This window comes from Cupressus sempervirens, chromosome 3, assembly GCF_028749045.1.
Source record: "Cupressus sempervirens isolate cs-2001-9-10 chromosome 3, ASM2874904v1, whole genome shotgun sequence".
NCBI classification, from domain to species: domain Eukaryota; kingdom Viridiplantae; phylum Streptophyta; class Pinopsida; order Cupressales; family Cupressaceae; genus Cupressus; species Cupressus sempervirens.
Genome location: NC_143120.1, coordinates 744,861,251 through 744,882,622, shown reverse-complemented (window position 1 = coordinate 744,882,622; position 21,372 = coordinate 744,861,251). Strand labels below are relative to the sequence as shown.

At 33.7% G+C, this 21,372-nt stretch overlaps 1 protein-coding gene across 1 annotated transcript; it reads left to right on the top strand.

Annotated features, from left to right (window-relative positions):
• Positions 1–5,380: 5,380 nt before the first annotated feature.
• On the top strand, positions 5,381–6,260 carry LOC149568970 (putative germin-like protein 2-1). The gene is made up of 2 exons (XM_089817668.1): positions 5,381–5,544; positions 5,629–6,260. Exons 1-2 carry the CDS (start codon positions 5,418–5,420, stop codon positions 6,159–6,161), a joined length of 660 nt encoding a protein of 219 aa, XP_089673794.1. The 5' UTR covers positions 5,381–5,417; the 3' UTR covers positions 6,162–6,260.
• Positions 6,261–21,372: the final 15,112 nt, after the last annotated feature.

Genomic DNA, 21,372 nt, shown 5'->3' with positions numbered 1-21,372 from the left:
AAAGGAATTAAACATTACCTTAAATAGGTAATTATAGTTGAAAAAATATACAATAAGAAATATTCTCTAAAAAAGAGATAGCACATGTCAACATTGGCGTATGACACAAAATGTAAGATAAATCTACACTAGGGAGTACTAGACATAAATATTGAGGTAGAATCCACTTGATTACAAGAAAAAAAAACAATATACTAATCTAAATCATCTATTTAACAAGATACATGAATATCTTAGTACAAAAAGAATTTGCACCTAGAGTGCAGGTTAAAAAGTAAAATCAGGAGGACAAGTGAATTAGGGACAAGTCAATAACATACAACATCTCGAAGATAGTCATCCCAATTGTTTGATCCCAAACAGTGAGATTCATAGCAATACCTCCAAACCAATAGAACTTATACCCCAACGCCTCCCTACTCATGGAAATAATGACCTGCCTGCACTCACAAAAGACAAAGTGATCCAAGGATTACAAACAAGCCAAACAATATAATAACACAAGAACTACATGATCATTAATTTGATTCAACACATCAAGTCACCAACTAGACACACTATAGGATAACTATTTTGGGACTCTATTGGAGTGTCATCACTTATATCATACTAGCCCAAGATATTAAGGGGCGTTATTCCTCAAGAGACATCATATCATCTCCTTGTACCAACTTCCACAAATATTCTTGAATATACAAACACAACACCCTCATGTTGGCTCCCTCAGGATGATTGACAAGCATGTAGGTGTGTAGATTGCATATCTTATATTAAGTCTTAGTATACATGTATTTAAATTTGGTTATAAATTTTTAAAACCTCCTCACATTACCTTTTCAGCCACTTCTAGGTTGGGATACACATGAGAGGCCACTCCACCTCTCTACCCTACATACCTATTCTCATCTTATGATGAGTTCTATATAAGGAAATGCAAGTTCCCAACCAACCCCTAGATAAATAATCTCTCAAATTTACTAAATCTAGGAGTTTGGGTCTCATTAGGTCCTTTCATAAGCACACACATGTGTGTGGGTAGAAAAACAAACTCTGCATGAAACAATGATAAAACCAATGCAAGGTGGAGATAGACTTGGAAAGACCGTGTTCTTTCTGTCTAGTAAAAATACTATTTTTTATCATTATTGTGTTGTTTACGTATAAGGATATTTAAATATAGGTTGAAATGGAATTTTAAATATAATTATCTATTATTTATTAGATTTCTTTCAATGCAATGTCAATTTATCATATTTTTGAAGGTATTAAACATCAAACTCCAAAGCTTGATTACTAGGCTAAAAGTGTCAAATAGTCAAACTTGACTTATTTTTTTCAAGATTAATTTTTTCCTTAGTATGTGGCCCTTTATTTTATCCACCATTATTATATTTTTTGATAAATTGTGAAGGAAATATTTTAACTCTAGTCGTTAAAATGATATTGTCAATTAAAAAATTCACAATCTACTCTCTAAAAATATTTTAGTGTATATTTTCCTATTGTGGTAATAGGTACTTTTTGAAAATCAAGGTGACAATATAAAAATATAAAAGTTCATAAACTAATATATAAGTAATTAAAAATTATAATAGATTCTATGTTATGATTTTAAACAAAATTGATCATTCAATTATAGTAAAATTAGAAACACCACAGTTAATACAAAAATTTCACATTGAGCCCCATTAAAGGAAAAATATATGATTATCATAGATGGATTTAAATGTAAAGAAGAAGAGAGGGAGCATATCAGAGGTTGCATGTATAAGGATCAAAATGACACCAAGGAGATTAATGAAGGTCTGATATAGATCACATAGGGAGTTGATAGTAAAAATCATGAGAACACTTTTTTCATTGTATGGTAACTAAAGGTGTTGCCATCAATGCCAAAAAGGGAGATTGTTGGAACTAAAATTAGAATAATTGTTTTGTTATTATTGATGTCAAAATTTTCTAGTAAGACATTTTCTAGTAGTGTAGAGTGCCATATTATTTGATTGATGAAGATGATTTGAAAAGAGAGTAACACAATGAACTAGTAAAGTTGTTGAATAAAAAGTAGTAAGTATGATAGAACTAAAAGGAGCATTTGATCAATTGGTATTTGACAAGATGACATGTTATTTGATCATTGTATTAAGTGAAGAAGAAAGGTGAGTTGAAGTGTAGAAGAAATGATTGATAGAAGTCAAGAAGTTATGCAAAACACTAACATTACTGAATAACATATTACTAGGTCAATGAAGAAGTTAAGCATTACTGAGTACAAGATTAAGGAACTTAATCAATAGCTAACAATAATAGTATCATCTGGTAATGGAAATAACCAATAAATATGAAGGGAAATTGAAATAGTGACCGAGCACAGTGATGGCTAAGCGAGAAAGATCAATAGTGATTGAGATACCTAGTGATGACTAAGATGAAGAGAACAGTGATGAATGAGTTTCATCATAATTATAGTTTGTGAAATGATCAAAGTTTTTAGATTGACACAATTGGATGGAAATTGAAATAGTGACTGAGAATAATTTTTATCTGTTGCATAAAGTTCGCCATCAAACCAACCTAAACCCTAACCTCTAGAGTGGTGAGGAGGAGAAAATGCAGACAATATGAAATCAATGTGGAGATAACAAAAAGTGCAAGTGTTGTGGAAGTATGTCATCATATTGGAAGATAGACAAAGTCAAGATGAATGAGTACTTGCAAAGTAGTTATCTGTATAAAAAGCATGCAATGGGTTTGAAATACATCATTCAATTTCCCTATTTTACCAATTCGACAAGGGAGAAATAGCATACATAATATTGCCTTTTAGCATTTGAATTCAACTAGAAAAATACTAAATACTTCAAACTAATAAAACTTAAACTCAAATTTATAGCACAAAGGTTGCGTACAATAACACCTGGATAAATCACTGCTTCACAAGACAAACCAATACGAACTCATAGAGAACATAGATAACAAGACCTGTGCTACTGCAACCTCTGTCTTCTTCTTGAAACTTCCTTCTATTCTCTAACCTTTGCTCTTATCTATTATCATCTTTCTATCTTTTCTCTATCCTCTTCTCCATCTCCTCTATCTAGATCTACTTACTAACTTAATGAATGAGGGTTTCTTCTTTTTTGTCCGCTTCAAAACTTTTCCCCCTTAATTTGGATTTCAGACTCACCTATCGAGTTAATGAGCATCAAGCAAGTAGGTGGGTGTTTGGATCTAGGGGCAACTGACCAATCACATTAAATTTCTGATAACTATTTCTTAGGGCTAGATTCCAAGCTACGAGTAGCCATAGGAGGCTTTGGTTGAGACTTGTGTCATGCACTAAAGGGTTTAGAAAGATAGATTGATATGGTAGGATAGGAAAGGTTCCTAGCTGCTAGACTTTTGCTAGGTGATAAGCCAAAAATAGAAAAGGGGATGCAAAGCCAAAGGTAAGGGGAAAGGCAAGAAGCTAAATGCAACCATATAAAAGTATTGTTATTTGAATAGATGTGGGGATGAATATATTTTTTCATATTGATGGTGATTATATGTAGTTGTTATTGGTTGGGTTGATTTTCCCAAAAATAAAATGGTAGTTTAGATAGCTATAGTTTACATTCATCTATATAAAGATATTAAATTCACATAAGATTGAGTTAAATGCTAGAATAATATTGAAGGAAATCTCTTCCCAATAAAATCTATCTTGACATCTATCTTTTGTAATTGAGAAGATTAAATGATTGTAAGAGCTCATTCTTTCTCCAAAGATATATAATGGGCATGTTCCTCCTAATATGTACAATTGCAAGAGAATAGATCACGCAACCAAACATGAAAAATATATGTCTTGTATAGTGTCCACAATGGTAGGAAAAATTCATGATCCTCATATCTAATAACTTTCACTAAATGTGATGATGAAACCATTGGATATTAAAGAGTTCACAATCAGAAGATTCAATGGCTAAAAACTTTACCAGCTAATCAAATAGACCATTAATGTTAACCCTTGCACTTTCCTCATAAGCCATGCACTTTCCTCATGTTGTCTACTGGAAAGACCATGTGTAACATTCATATCTAGGTCTCTGGAATAGGCTAGGTTTTTGGATCTACACTTGTGACTCGCTAGAACTACACATGTCTAAGTTTCAAAATTGTTCTATAAAGATCATTATTTTTCAATCTATTATGTCTATCTTGTTGCCATTATTTTAAGGATTAGCTCCACTAAGTAAAAGCTACATGACTTAGCATTTCACACTGCTTGTGTGCCTCATTGCAATACTAACATGCCCAACATGAGTATTTAGGCCTATTAAGAGACTGAAGCAGACATTGGTTTCCATCAACCAGAGACTTCGAAAAAGGCCACAATTCACTGATACTCACACTTCAAACTTTTCTCACACTTTTATTAGAAATCAAGTGATCTTTTATTGTAATTTTTCATTGTCTACACACTTATATTTAATTAAACCTAATGTAAAATTATAAGGGTACCCAATTATTACTGAATGGAGAAATCTTTGGCTAAAATGCATTTGTTATCACTAAGTTGGGGCAAGCAGTTTGTTAGAGTATTGGGGTTTGAGAGTGTCTCTGAAGCGTGATTTGCTTTGTGGTGGCCATCAAAAACTTTTGAACCATTTTCAATGGAAAATGCATGTGAATTGGCTAGACCACTGATGTGTCCCGAATAAATAGGTTGAGCATTTTCAGTTGCATGGTATGATACATTTTAGGAAGTGGCTATGCAGTTGAAAAAGCCAACCTGTAAAGACAATTGAATTATATTTTGTAAATTCTCCGTTGATAAACCCAATCATTGCTACAGAATCTAACGAAGTCCAATTTCTCCAGAAGCATGTTATCAAATTGCAAGATATAAGGAGCCAAGACGAATTAGTCTTTGCGACGTAGCGCTATTTAATGGCTTTGTAATACATCACTCAGTTTCCCTCTTTTACCAATTCTGCAAAGGGTGGAGGAAAATCTAGATACAATTACCTTTCAGGAACGTCAACGTTCATCGTTCTGGAATAAAGTCTTCAGCGATAATAAGAATGGCGAGAATGCGTCTATTGTAGGAGGTAAGATGATCATTTGCAGAAGGTGGAAAAATTCAAATCTAATAAAAAGAATGGCGAGAATAAGTCTGCAGTAGCAGGTGAGGTGGTCGGTGATCTTCAGAATAGTAGCCACTTGGACGTACAGAAAAGAGCCACAACTCTTAAGCATATTATGATACTACCAAGATCTGTAAAACATACATATGTATTATGAATCAGTCCTCGAGGAGCAGTTAGCGTTTCGACTATATAAAGCATGCAATGGGCTTGCAATACTCAAATTCAATTATCCATCCGTATCCATATCCTGAGCTCTAATATATTCACATTATTCCTGTCATAATGGGTAACAGGATGATTTACTTCACGTTGGGGCTTGTTCTGTTGATATCTTGTCTCAGCGACCGCGTCATGGCAGCGGATTCGGATCCCTTGCAGGATTTCTGCGTTGCAGACTTGGAAAGCAAAGGTGAGTAGAGCATAAGAAAAAATGATATTGCAGATATGTGCTCGTTAGAAATCCAGGTACTGATTATATGATTGTTTTTCACAGTGTTGGTGAACGGGTTCGTGTGCAAGGAGGCAATGGCAGTATCAGCAGAGGACTTCTTCTTCAGGGGGCTTGGGCAGGCGGGGAACACCGACAATGCAGTGGGCTCCAACGTGACCCCTGCCAACGTAATGCAGATACCGGGGCTGAACACGTTGGGAATATCTCTGGTCCGAATCGACTACGCAGTGGGTGGAATTAATCCTCCTCACACCCACCCCAGAGCCACCGAGGTTCTCTTTCTAGCGGAAGGCGAGCTCCTTGTAGGGTTTATTGACACCAACAACACCTTCTTCAGCAAGACGTTGCAGAAGGGAGACGTGTTCGTTTTCCCCAAGGCGCTCGTGCATTTCCAGCAGAATGTGGGGAAAGAGAATGCGGTGGCCATCTCTGCTTTGAGCAGCCAGCTCCCGGGAACCCAGACAATTGCTAATTCTCTGTTTGCGGCGAATCCCCCTCTCCCCGATTCCGTATTGAGCAAGGCCTTCCGCATCACCCAGGAGCTCGTCGACTACATTCAGAAGATGTTCGCCTAATCTTCTAGAGCTTAACTTTTTTGTGATCGATTCAATAAAAGTAAAACAAAGGAAAGGTAGACCACTTCGGAATACTATTTTCATACCATTTAACAAAAATTCTCTTTCGAGTTACTCTCGTGCTACTAGTGTTATTTTAACCTTCATTATGTCTCAAAACCTAATTCTAATCTAAAACTTACCTTTAGTCCCACCTCTATTTTTACTTCAAATTTCTATAATCACAGTTTTATAACGTAATTATAACCTTAATCCTTGTGGAATATTTAGTTCAAATTTAGATAAAATTTTAACAATAGACTATGAATTATAAGGTAAACTCTCACCATTTGTCTATGGTTCACAAGGAACGAAATGGATATTTTTCTTTATAAAAAGTTAATTAATTTTAGTTATATACTAAATAAAAACTAAAATTTTAGATGTATAAGCTAACTAACAAGATACATGAATATCTTAGTATAAAAAGAATTTGCAGCAAGAGTGCAAGTAAAAAAGTATAATTTGGACGACTAGTGAATTAGGGATAAGTCAACAATATACTACATCTCAAAGATAACCATCCCAGTTATTTGATCCCCAATAGTGGCATTGGTAGCAACATGTAGATTCCAGAAATCTAAAAGTTTTGCCAAAATATGGGTGAAAATGTAGATTCCAATGCTCATCAGCAAGGGAAAGATAGTATAAGGAAAATAAAATATGAAGAGATTTAAAAAAAAATTCCATGCAAGTCAATGAGAGCCAATGTGGAAATAATATCACTAATAGAATGTTGTGATCAAACGAAAAGCAAATTAACTTCCCAACATATAATTTAACCCAAAACTAATTGCCAAAAGCTACCTCAAAGATTTGAAAATTTCAAGTTATGTATATACATATTTGTCCCCTAAAACGATTGTATCTTAAGACCTCTTTTAAAATTTTTCTTCCAGCCTGAGATGAAACAATAAATGAGAATTGATAAGTAGGAGATAATTTCCATAGCAAGTCAAATTGTGATATTGCTATCAAGATTTAACTGTGTAATTTTGAGTCAAACTCATTGACCCATGTTTCATGAGTAGCGATTTAACATGAATCCATCTCTCATGAGAAGAAATGGAACACTCATCACTCATTGGATCTAGGTGATGCTCATAGGGGTGAAGCATTGAGACTTCCCGAGAGGTCACCCATCCCAGTGCTACTCCAGCCTGAGCAGGCTTAACTACAAAGTTTCCTCCATGGTTAAACCCAAAGCTTGCAAACCCATTTGCAAAACCTTCACCAAGTGTTGTGCCTTATGAACCATTTATTAGAAAACCTCTTAAGCTCATCAGTTGATGAGTAGGAGATAATTTCCACAGCAAGTCAAATTGTGATATTGCTATCAAGATTTAACTGTGTGATTTTGAGTCAAACTCATTGAGCCATGTTTCGTGAGTAGTGATTCAACATGAATCCATCTCTCATGAGAATAAATGGAACACTTATCACTCATTGGATCTAGGCGATGCTCACAAGGGTGAAGCACTGAGACTTCCCAAGAGGTCACCCATCCTAGTACTACTCTAGCCTGAGCATGCTTAACTACAAAGTTTCTTGATAGCAATATCACAATAAATGAGAATGTTAATCTAGCTCAAAGACTGGAGAGAAACATTAGTCATAGAAACATAGATCATTTAATTGAAATGGATGTGAAAAGATTAAGATAATATGCTAGTCAACCTACATATACTATGAAGAGAAAACTGAATAAAAAGTCTAAGGATGAATTAAAAGAGTCATTGAAACTATTGGGTATAGATAAAAGTATAAAAAATATGAGGAACTCTCAATTAGAAAAAGATATTGTTGAAAGTTTTAAGGATTGCATTCTATTGGGAAGAAAGCTAGATCTACAAATAAATCCTTTGCATGAAGAGCAATACTGGAATCTATTTTAAATAAGAAAATATCCCAAAAAAGAAAAAACTCTTTAGTATTATTTCATATCAGGTATATCTAGAAGACAATATTACATTATCTTAAAAGGACAAACAATTTGGATGATACTACATTAGAAGGAAATAATGCGCTAATGTGTGAAGCTCATCGACCTGATAGGATTGGGGAAACAAGTAAGAACTTAGTTATTCAATTTTGGATTGATAATACTCATCCTTCACCAAATAGGAGAGATATCATCAAGCAGAGGATTGGGCCTAAGGAATATTTTAAACATGTGCAAAATATTGGTTGTTTATCACACAACATGAGTTGCATCTCTCATTTTGTAATTTAAATCCTAATACAAAGGTTGGACAAATAATGTTTGAAAGATTGAAGTCCTATTTTGTGAAGATAAACAAATATTTTGAAACATGTTGTTGTCGATATCATGTTAAATTTGATCTATACTATCAAGGGTTTTGAAACATGATAGAAGAAAGTGGTGGTTCTAAAAATTCTTTTCCTAAATGAACAAGTCATTTCATAACATCAATCTTATGTGACAAACCAAATGATCATGCAATAGGTGAAATAGATTTCATAAGAAGAACTTGTGAAACATGTGGTAACCTAAGTAAATTTCCTTTGAGAGATGAAGATAGTAATATGACAAGAATAGGAAAATGTAGGAGATAAAAGTGCATAAATAGGAAAACAAAAGTTGGAATAGAATCAACCAAGTTAGAATATGTAGAGGAAGAGATACTTGTTGGAGAATTTATGTCAAAATTTCATAAATTGAATCAACCATATATAGGTCATGCTTTTTCTTTTATTTTTTCTAAGTGGCAAGTATAATAGTTTCAAACACTAAGATAAACTTCCCCACTCAAATAATTTTATCCTTTGTTGACTTTTTTGATAATTACTCTTTAGTTTCTCAAAAACAACTTCAAGCGGAATACTACTTTATAGGTTAGTATTATGATTTAGGTGTCTTATCAACATGCACAAATCAATTTGTATCACATGGAAAGTGCAGATAGAACATGAGTCATTAAAAAAGAGTATCAATTTTACATTAATGATGACAAAGAGGATGATACACATTTTGTGGAACATTGCTTTAAGACATTTATTGAATATTTGAAAAATAAAGGCATAAAAATAGAAATATATTTTGTACAGTTAGATGGATGTGCAACACAATTTAAATCAGCTAGACTATGTTATACATTATGTAGATATAATTGATAACTTAATATACCACACATTTGAATTTATTTTTGAGAGTGGACATGGAAAGTGTGAGCATGATGGTGTAGGAGCTTGTATCAAATGTACTTTAAGAAAGTAACAAATGGACTATAAAGAATATCACATTAATAATGCTCATAATGTGGTTGAGTGGTGCAAAACACATTCTATGGTGCAAACAAATATAGATAGCACATCATCACAAGAAGATCAAGTCATACCATTCATAGAGTTTGGGAGGTATCAAGTATAAATTAATTTGAATATTTAAATTGAATCAAATTTATATTTAATATGTTAGGTGATAACTATTATGTACACATTTTTAACTCATTTTTTAATAATGTACATGTATGGACATTACATTTAGGTGTCAATAAAAGATGAATGCAAGCATGCAAGAGGGTATATAAGACATGATCTTTGTATTTAATTATGAGTATAGATAGTAATGTGTGGTCATTGTACACTACATAATGCTCATGTTTTTTTTTTTTTTCTAATTGCATTGATCAAAACAATGGTAGTTGCATTAATCAAGACATGGATATGTGGGTGAATGGACTTTGGTGCCACTAGATGTTATTAATATGAATGAGTGTGAGGATGAAAACTATTATGATATTCTATTGATTTCTAGTGATTATAACCATATTTCAGGATTGATCAAAGTTGGTATGTATGTTTATACATGTATTTGTTTGATAATTTTGGTTAATTTATAATATATACTCATGTACATGGAATTTATACATATACTTTTTTTAGGCAATATTGTTGTATTCATGGTAGAATCTAAAAATGTGCAAGGTGTTAGCTATTATTTATTACATTGTACCATGGAAAGAGAGAAGCTAACACAAAGTGAAATAAGTGATGGAATTATGTTTCCCACAAGTTAATATAGTCTATTAGTGTCAACCACTTAGTCATTTACAAGGTAGAGTCAAATGGTCATCACTATGACCGAACTACTCTATATAGGCCGAGTCATGTACATAAACAAGTATGTACCAAGCTCTATAGGAGCCAAGTAAGTGCATGGTCACTGAGTATTTTCTATACGAGCCTAGCTTGAAACAACGACCAAACAAGTTTCAAGAATACAAGTGTTGATTTACATAATGTGTGCCGAGAACAATACAGACTGAGAAACATCAATGCCCAGCTTCAAAAAATAGTAAAGATGGAGAAATGCAAAGTTTACATAAAAGTCAAAATTGGAATAGAATTTGAGGTAAAATGTTTTACAAGACAAATTGGAAGGAACATTTAAATTTTTTAGAGGTTGTTATAGAATATTTAATATGTTACTAGGAGGTTAGGTGGTAGTGATTTTTACTTTTACCATTGAGATCCGATAGTTCGATGCCATTGTTGGATTTCCTTGTTCTATATTAGCTTTCATTATGTTCTTGTGTACTATGATGGATGGTTGTACTCTAATTATATTATATTTGATTTTTTAGATCTTAAGAGATGATGTGATCTATTTTATGATGTATATTATTTCATCCTTTCATACCCTGTGACTTGTATAGTGGATGATTGTGCATTTTGATTATTACCAAGTGGCTCCTATGATTGTATATTATTTAAATGGATTCATACTTGTAGTTATTCTTTGATGTGGATTTGTTATATATTGTATTTAGTATTAATTAAAGTTAAATGTGATTCAACGCCATTGGATCCCTAAGAGATGTAATCTATTTATGTGTTGCTTATGCATGTGTGTATGTTATTGCTTCCACTATATTATATCTATTGTTGCTAAGTTATTATCTTTCAAAAAAAAGTTTGGAAAACTTAGTGAAACTTTAGGTTAATTTCTATTGGGTTCCTTTGCGAGGCGTTACATTCATCATATTAATAGTTTGTGAAACAATCACTTTGTGAGGCCAACATAGTTGAATTTATGGATTTTTCAAAATGTATTAAAGATGAGGATTGATGAGTTGGTATATTTAATTAATGAATTAAGTTTGATGAGCAATCTAAAGAAAGGATTCAATGAGAAGTTTCCAGAAGTTTCAAGGAAAGAAGAAGTAAGACAAAAGATGGACATATTCAATGAATTTGAGAAAACTCTAAGATCTATTGTTATGCTTAAGTAGTAAAATATTAAATACACCTATTTTAAGGAGGCATATGAGACATTTTACAAGTTGGTTGAGGTTGGCTAGAAAATTTTTAAAGAACAAGTGGATGAACAAGAGTTGCAGAGGAAAAGTAGGAAGTTGATTAAAGTAAGATTTCTTGATGTGTTTGCAAGAAGATCAGAGATGGATAATGTGATGAAGACTGATCAATAAACCAGGAATAAGCTGAATGCAGATCTAAACATGCAAAGTGAGTTTTATTTTATCAGATCAACCTATTTGTTTTTGATAAGAAAAATAGGTTTTATAGGGATCCCAAAACCCAAAAGATGTTACATAACGAAGGGCTATAAAATAATCAAAAGAAACCCATAAACAGTACTATGACCAACAAAAAGGCTAGAATGAAAAATAGGCAAAAAGCCAAAGAAAAAAAATAATAGGGACCAAGAAAACCAAAGATAGAACTAGATAAACTTTCACTTACTCCTTCGCCTTCCTATCAAGGTCCTAAATGGTTTTTGCTACTTCATAAGCTTTATAAACCTCCTCTGCCATTTGCTCCTAGTTCTTCACACAGGTCTAATCCAAGTGGCTCTAGGTTATGTCCACTATGGTGTCCTCATCCATCTTGTCTTCTTCTTTGTCCTTTTCCTCCTTCTCCTCAACAAAACCCATGGCTTTCAACTTACTGGTGAGGGTAATAATGTTTTCATTGAGAGAGTTCAAAAAAGAGATCATCTAGTTAGCCATGATGTTATTATAAGTCTCTAGATTATGCATCCTTTTCTCAACCAACCTGATATGATTACCCTAGTCTATTGGATTCCCTTGCCCAAACATCTTCCCCTAGCTTTCCAACTATCCAATTCTTTCTTTTACCTCCTCCGGTTCATGAAAAAGCCATTTAATTGATATGAAATTATCAATCATGCTATTTTTTGCATTATTTAGCAAGTTCATTCCCACCTCCCTCATATTCTCAGTGATGGCCACCAACACCAATTTAATTAGTTCCTCCAACTAGATCTTTCCCTCCTTTTCTTCAAGGATTTAGGAATTCATGACCTCTCTCACAATCCCCATCTTTGAGGTTCTAGCATCAGAATTTTTCCAAGCCATATGCTTGTCTTTTATAATTACCTCTCCACTTCCTTCCCCCATTTTCTCCTTTTCTTTCTCCTATGTGGGAATTGGAGAGGGAGGAAGCATAGGATTCTCTAGACTGGAATCAATTTTCCCCTCTAAGGGAAAATCCTCCTTTGCTTCTTTTTGAGGTTTCCAACCGGCTCCTCTCTATTCTCATCATCCTCTCCCTTATTCTCATCATTTGTATCCATGTCTTCTCCTTCCTCATTATACTCATCTTCATACTATCCAACAGCTTTGGGTCCATGGCCCCTAGGGCTTTTCCTGCACATAACTTTACTTGGAGTAGGATTATCCTTTTCTTTTCCCTTGTCATTCTTTCCATATGAAAGATAATCTTCCTCCACCTTTGAGTTTATATTCTGAACATCTCCCAAATCTGAGGAGAAGTTAGAGCTCCCCGTCTCCTCAGATGCAACCACAGGATGTGATAGGGATTTACTCCTAGCTTGGGCCTTAAAATGTTCATAGATAAATAGCCGTAAACCATCATGCAGGGCAAGGTTAGCACTAGGTTTTTTCTTGTACCTTGAAATGTTCTTCTGCATGGAAGAATACAAATCAAAAGGAAAGGAAACCTTAACCCCATAACAAAAATGATTGAGCAGAACAAAATGATGGGTTCTAACCCTATCAAATCTCATATGTAGAGAAATAAACTCAATAATGGCCCTCAGCACATACCTCCATATCTTCTTTATCAAGTCTATCTCATAGTAGGTTTCACTTTTCACCAGTTCCTTCTTCTCCTCTATGTTCTTAGTAAAATCCTTAACCGCATTCGCTAATACCTTTTCGTCTCTATAGAACTTTAACCCCTCATCTGGGATTTCAGTGACATGGGAAATGACCTCCATAGTAACTTGATATGACATCCCATCAATTTAAACCCTACCATCCTTTCAAGAATTTACCATAAGATTGGTAATCGCTAGGTCATACCCATGAACCTTGGCAATGTAGTTTGCGATGCCACCCTTTTCCAGTTTCTCCTAGACTTTAGTCCTTTGCTTCCATTTGTCAGCCTCCCCAACTGGTTCCTTCTTGCTCTGCTCACCCACCATCTCGGTAACTTGAGCAGTATCCTTTCTCATAAACACTACCCTCTTTTTACCTTCCTCTATCCACTGTATACCGTGTTCAAAGCTTCTTTATCTTTCAATTCCAAAAAATTGGTAAAGACAATAAAAATCCCATAAAATGTGGTGATTTGACACTGAAAATGTCATCCACCTATTCCTCATGTATTTTCTATAAATGCATTGGCTTTCGCACAAACTAGCTTTAATTTCCATTATTGACTTAGGATTTCACCTGTACCTCCCTAAATCCTCTCCTATTTAATTAGGCTTTTTGTGACTAATAGAATATTCCCATTGGTATTCCAAATCATCACCGTTTCTTTCTTTACTGCATCTTTGGCAAACCAATCAGCCATTGAGTTAGCCTCCATGTACTCATGGCTAACATGAATAGTTTCAAATTTGCCAAGTGTTGTATAGATTTCTTCAATTATATTTCTAATTATTTAGGTAGTTGGAGAACACCAGTTATACATCTAATGATATTGTTTGAGTTCCCCTCCAACCATAAATTTTTGACTCCCACATCCAAGGCTAATTTAATAGTGTGAAGAGTAGCATTAGCTTTAGCATAATTATTTGTCTGGATTCCCAAAGGGTAGGAAATAGTAGAAACTCCCCTACCATAACCATTTCTAATTATGCCTCCACATCCCAAAGGACTAGGGTTCCCTTTAGCCACTCCATCAAATTTGGCTTTATGCCAACCCTCAGGTAGGAGTTTCCACTTCACCTCTTGTCTTTTAGATCTCCTGTCCTTTTACTTTTTGTTGCTATAGGCTCCTTCTTCAATATCTCCCCCCTTCCTTATTAAGAAATTTTCCTTCATAATGCTATTAATTTTATTCATAAGTAGATAAGAAGGTTCCTGCATATCTCTAAAAATTTGATTGTTTCTCTCCTTCTACACTCCCTAACAAAAGTGAGGCAAAGTCCAAATGCTTATACTATGTGAATTTGTGTCTTTGTACATATTATCCCATTGACAAAAGAAGTCCAAAACATTACTTGCCTTACACTAACTAATCCCATAGTTCTTAGCGAGCAAATCCCAAACCTCCTTTGAATAAGGGCAATGAATAAAGATATGGTTTACTGATTCCAATTGGTACTTGCAAAGAATGCATCTATTTGGGATATACCAACCTTTGTTTTCCAAATTATCCAAAGTGAGATTTTATCTTGTAGCATCAGCTAGAAGAAAATATTAATTTTAGGGGTAAGGCCAGGCAACTAGGCCTTAGCCCAAATAGGTTTCTCCTTCAAGCTCCAAAGGGAGCTATACCTTGAGGTCACAAGGTAACAACCATTTGGAATAACCTCCCATATTAATTCATCCTTGTTATTGTACAATACCATTGAATTCAACATCACCATTATTAGCTTGAGATCATTCAAAATGAAAGAAAGGTCTCTCCATCCCTGGTTTGTTCTATAATCCCTAACTTTCATTCCAAAATGTCTAATACAGATATTTGCCCAATTTTTATAAATAGGGTTGTTGATGAGAGGACCCTGAATCAACTAGTTATCCTGCTAGAATATGATGTCTTCTCCATTTCCCACTTTCCACTTGGTCTTAGAATTAGCTAGATCTCTTGCCTTAAGAATCCCATTCCAAATGATTGAACCATTACGGATGTCAGGGTCATTGAGAAAAAAACTTAGAGAGGGCCTGCTAATGCACTTCTCCACCAAAATGTCTCTCCATTCCCCCATGCTATAGAAAATGCACCAAAACTTGCTTAGCTAGAAGAGCATTATTGAGATGCCTAAGTTTCTTGATTCCAAGACCACCATAACTCTTCAGGAGGAAAACATTATCCCAAGCCATAAGAGGGTATCTTTTATGTTCCTCAAGACCAGACCAAAGATAATCTCTCTAGATCTTTTCCATTTTATCAGCATATTTGGCCGAAATCTTAGAGAGACTCAAGGCATACATTGGAAGATTTTGAAGATTAGATTTCACCAATAGACATTTTCCAACATGGCTTAGGGTAGTACCTTTCCATCCTACTAGCTTCTTACTGAACCTATCAAGAATCCCATTCTAGAAAGAATTCGGTGGCTTAGTTCCCAATGGAAGACAAAGGTAGCTAGTAGGTAAGTTGCCTACCCCACACCCAAGGAAATCAAAAATCTTCCTTTGTCTATTAGATCGACCTATTTTTTAAAGAAAGAAAGAAAGATCAACCTATTTGTTACTTTCTAAGCATCATGGCAATAAAATCCTTTAACCAAGGTTGACATAACAATTATGTTGTAAATCCTTTAATTAACATGAAATTTGGATTAGATGTTTTTGAAGACCTCAATAAGGGCATTCCTAATAGGGTGATTAAATACTTTAACAGGGTCACACCTAATAGTGAATTTTGTAACCTTTAATAGGGTTGGCTCTTATTGAGCTCACTTAAGAAGAGTGAAAAAGTGGTAGCATGTTACTTGGTTGTTATTCTCAAATTGAGTTTCCATGATAAATCCCAGTGTCATACTTGCACGAATGTTATTTTCATGTATTATGCTATTTATTGTATATGTTTTTGTAATTCAACTAACACTTAAAAAAAGAGCCAAGTGTTGATATGAATAAGTTAAATTACTTATGACCTACTATAGAGACTGAGTAGATTTATGAGTTCGATAAAGTTGCTTGGAGTTTTTAAAAGTTAAATTAGTACATATAGACCCGAGGATAACTAATTCAATCCTCCCTCAATTATTCTAATCATTCCAACACATTTTTCATACACTTCTCAAATCTCAAAATTAAAAATTTCTCTAATTTTACATTGATAGAATGAATGAATATCATTTACAAAAAAACCCTTGGTGGAATGGAAGAGAGGTAACCCACCTTATCCATTTGAGTAGCAACTTCAATATATAATTTGTACTTTGTTTCCTCACATATTTCATTGTGGATCAATTTCACTTATTTTGCTTTGGAATTTATCTTCATGGTTCTAGAACATGAAGCCATTGTTGTGGGTTTGGATTGTCATAACACATGAAAACTTTAGTCTTTACTCGATTCACACCAGATTTTCCTTCACACTTTAATTCTCAAGAACATTCACACTCACAAACTTATGAATTTTTTAGCTCTCACAAATTGCTCAAATTCACTCTTCACTCTTAAAATGTATGGTAAACAAAATAAATTTATTTTTGCTATTACATATGCAAAATGTCTCCTTTTACTATACATAAGGAATATTAAATGCTTTATACCTTAAGTTTTCTTATCATTAATAGACTCGGTTAAGAAATTATTTCCATCACACACTTGATTTTCACAATAGAGTTGTTTCAAACTCAGGTAACACACCATTTTTTCTTACAACATTACTTTCTCGGTGATTAATTTTGAATTTCCAATGTTGGAAAACTTTCAAATTCCACAAGATATTCTTGTGCATCATACAATATGCAGATATGGACTTCCTTAGATTGCATTCTAGGAATTGATGTAAGATATATTAATAGTAGTGTAGTTCTATACCTTATAAGGCTTAGTAGGAGGTGGAGGCTTCACCTAATCCATTGGATGAGGTGTCACCATTAGTTGTATTTCATGTTTCATTCTCTTTCAGCTTCTTCCTCCATGTCTTTGTCATTTGTCCATGTATTGCACCCACATTTACTTTTACTTTTGGATTTTCCTCTTTTAGTGTGAACACTCAGTATCTACAGTTCTTTCTTAAGTGAGTAACCATAAGACAATGATAACATGCCATACCATAGTTCCTCCAATGACCACATCTACCTTTAAAGTAAAATCTTATGTAATCAGTAGTAATATGACCATACTTTCCACATAGAGTGCAAGAATACCATGTATTATAATTCTAATTGATTGTGTTACCTTTCTTTCTTGGTGTCTAGTTAGAATTCATTTGTGATCTACATTCTTGTGACTTATGTCCAAACTTGTTTCAAGTATAGAAGTACTGATTAGATGCATACTTCTTATGTGGCTTAGTGAACTTGGATCAACACTCATATGATTGGTGACCATTCTTATTGCAATGATAAAAATAACCATCAAACTTGGGAGTAACATTAGTCTTACCAATTTTTCTCTTGTAGAATTTTTTTGTGTGTTCAAGCTTTCCACATTGATAGCATCTAGGTTTATTTGACTTGGAATTAGTGAACACACTCTTCTATTTAGCTTTCTTTGAAGATTGTCCTTACTCAGTAGAATAATTCTTGGTATAACATAGTCCATATAAATCTTTGAGTCACCTGTATCTATTAAATTTTTCATCTAGTCTCTTGATACTTCCATCTAATCTCTTCAGTCTCTCATTTGTTTCTTTCTCAAATTTCAGTTCGCTCTTTACCTTTTCATTTTCAATTTTTATTTAACAATCTCTTCCATATTTCTACCAATCTAAGGATTAGCACCGAGTTCCTAATTTATGATATCACAATGATTATAAGTTAGCCTTGATATTTATTCATCCTTAGCATATAGTCTTGCATTAATTTTTTCTCTTATCTTCTTCCATCATTTTCTTGTCATGTCCTCAATGTTTCTATTTTTCTTGATTACTGTACACATCGTGGTAGATTGCAATTTCCTTCCTCCTTTTTAGTGACTTCTTTAGTATCTCTTTCGCACTGATTTGATTTGATTCATGGCCATCCTTAACTCCAATATTTTATTCTCAATGGTCCTGCCAAGCCTATACCTTTCCATGACTAAGATCTATACTCTTAGGTAGTAAAACCTTCAACAAGAAAACTGAGCTCTGATACCAATTGTGGAAATAGTAGAAAAGGTAAGATGCTGGGGCAGGGTGGGAGGGGGGGTGTTGAATCTATATCCTCAAAAAAATTGCACCTTTTAACAACGTTAGTGTACTCCTTGCTTCCTTTGTCACTCGGTAATCATACATTTACTATATTACTTGTAAATGAAAGTAACATAACTATTTCAACATGCATCAACCATAAACTCATAAACATAAAAAATAACACATAACACAATCATTTGGTCACACACAAAATCTTGGTTATAGGAAAAAATATAGTAGGGATGGTACCCACAAATCCATCACTACTATAGTAAGAGGGTACCTTTGTTAGGGATATATAATATTTTGTCACTTTAAGTGACTTACTTTGTTAAGAGTATACAATTAGATCCACTAGGATCTACCTTTCTCAAGGATTTTGCAATACTCTTCTAAGTGTGTACTTGGTGAAGAGATTTACATAAAGACTATTAGGTCTACCTTTTCTAAGGATTTAGAACTACTATAGTGATTAGGAAGTAGTAACAAATAATCTTTATAATATCAACTTACTTTGATCGATCATATCCCTCTTTTACTCACTGATATATAACCTTCTATGACTAATATATAATCACTCACAACTCTTATAGAATTATTGATCTCTTACCTTTTTGATATACTTTATGTATAACTCTATCAACAACTCTCATTTTTTGCTTCAATACTTCTTTAAACAACAAAAACCACCACCTTTAAAACTATTTTATACAGGTCCTTTTGTAGTTTCCTTTTACCTCTTCAATCCATGACCTAATTAGGGTTCAAGAACTTTCTAGAATACTACTCTGATTGAAATAAACAATCTAAAATAATCCATCATTTCATTCCTTCCCTATCCTCATTTTCATTGGTCTTTTGTACCTTGAAATCATAGGACAATTAATTCACATTCTTTAATAAATCTTTGCAAATATTTACCTTGAATTGTGTAAACCATTTTTTTACTTGGTATTATTATGTCTCATTATATTTTGTGCCAATTTAAACTTGTATGTACCTTTTGTTTCACTGGGTAGAAGCTTTATTATTTCCACTATCATTTGGTTTTCTCTATGCTTGATGACCTTTGTTTGGCTCAGTGATCTCTTCTACTTGGTGTATATAGAAATACTTGGTAAGTACTAAGCTTGGCTATATGCATAAAACTTATACATCTCCTCCTTCATTTCTTGAGAAATATAGTGACTTAGTTACTATTCTCACTTTCACTTATCTTTTTGGCACTAAATGGCAACATGATTATATATGGGAGTAACATCACCAAGTTATTGTTTTTGATGTTTATGAAGTTTAATCAGTATTGAAGTGTTTGAAAGGCCTACACAGTAATTGGACATAACTGATTCAACCCTCGACCTCTCAGTTATCTAACAATATGTGTCTTTCTTGAAAAGGTTGATATGGTCATCTTACATGGATGACATTGTTTGCACATATCATTCTCATCTTTATGTGAACTCAATAAGACTCTAACCCTTATCTTTCTACTAACCTGGACCATATTCTCAAAATTGACATGACATAGCCTCTTATGCCACAACCATGTACATCTTCAAATTTTGAAGACAAACATGTATCAATTATAGGATCAAGATAAAATAGATTTTCTTTTTGTTTGCTCTCTAGTGCCAATCAAATTTCCATCATTATCATAGATCTTGACTTTCATTTTCTAAAATTCTATCTTGTGACTTGTATTATTCAATTGAGCAACACTTAATAGATTATATTTTATTCCTTTTCCCCTAGTATGACTAATCACATATGATTTTTTATTTAACATCAATGAACCTCTACCTTTCAATGGATGTGGAACATCATTTCCTAGTTTAACAATTCCACCATTATATTCTTCAAATTTATCAAACTTATTAATGTCTCCAGTCATGCGATGTCAATATCCACTATCAATGATTCATGTATCATTCTTACTAACATGTGAAATAAGAGATTTATCATCCTCATACTTCTCTCTTCATTATGGTCTTCTTTAATAGCAACATACACCACTTCTACTCCATATTTATTTTTGTTCCATTCCATTAGTGATGGTGGTTGTGCCTTTTAGTATGGCTCTTTCCATGTGGTGCCAAATGTTGAAGGGGGTTGGTTATCTTTCTCTCGAGAGCCTTTTTGTGTTTTGGGGATTTGGCCTTTGGTGGTTTCTAGCTGCTCTTACAGATGTTTGATCCCTCTAAGAGAATATTCTAGCTATACCCTAAAGTCATTTATTAGCTTCTATGCTATCCATCTAAGCTACTTTCCTTGTGTAGTGGATCTTTTCCCTCTCACAGTTGGGAAATATCCTACTTTTATGTTTACTTCTTGGCTATTGATTCTCTAGAGGTGTGTTGGTTATAGAACTCTAGCAGTTTGGTGGTTAGATGAATGTTGGGTAAGGAAGTCTGGTAGAGGTGAAGAACATTAGTTTGAGGCCATAGAGATATTTTGGTTTTGTCTCTATATGCTGTCATGTTTCGAGTATTTTTCCTTCTTGGTTTGGTCTCTTTTTGATCTATTATTAAATTTATTTATTTATTTATTTGAATGGGTATTGTTATTGCTGGTTTTTTTACAGTGGTAGTGTGGCATGCTATCAATTTTAATGGGCACTTTCTAGTTAGTTTTTGTTATTGGTTGAGAAGTCATCGGGGGTCCTTCTAAAAACCCTACAAGGTTTTCAGCTCATTTCAAAACCTTAGGGGCTCAACATTAGAAGCTTGTTTCCTTTGCTAAACTTTTGTTTTCTATTCTCTTTTAAGGAATTTGGTGTTGTTTATAGGTTTTAATGGCCTACCAATCCTTGCCTTCTTAATCAAAAATAATTTTCAAATCAAGTCTATTTAAAAATATTAATACAGTTTTTCATAAAATATTTTTTTTACTAAAC

Excerpts from the sequence above, each read along its gene's own strand:
- LOC149568970 (XM_089817668.1), top strand. The coding sequence starts at position 5,418 with ATGGGTAACAGGATGATTTACTTCACGTTGGGGCTTGTTCTGTTGATA. Across the intron at positions 5,545-5,628 it reads TGCAGACTTGGAAAGCAAAG|TGTTGGTGAACGGGTTCGTG; the intron begins GTGAGTAGAGCA and ends TGTTTTTCACAG.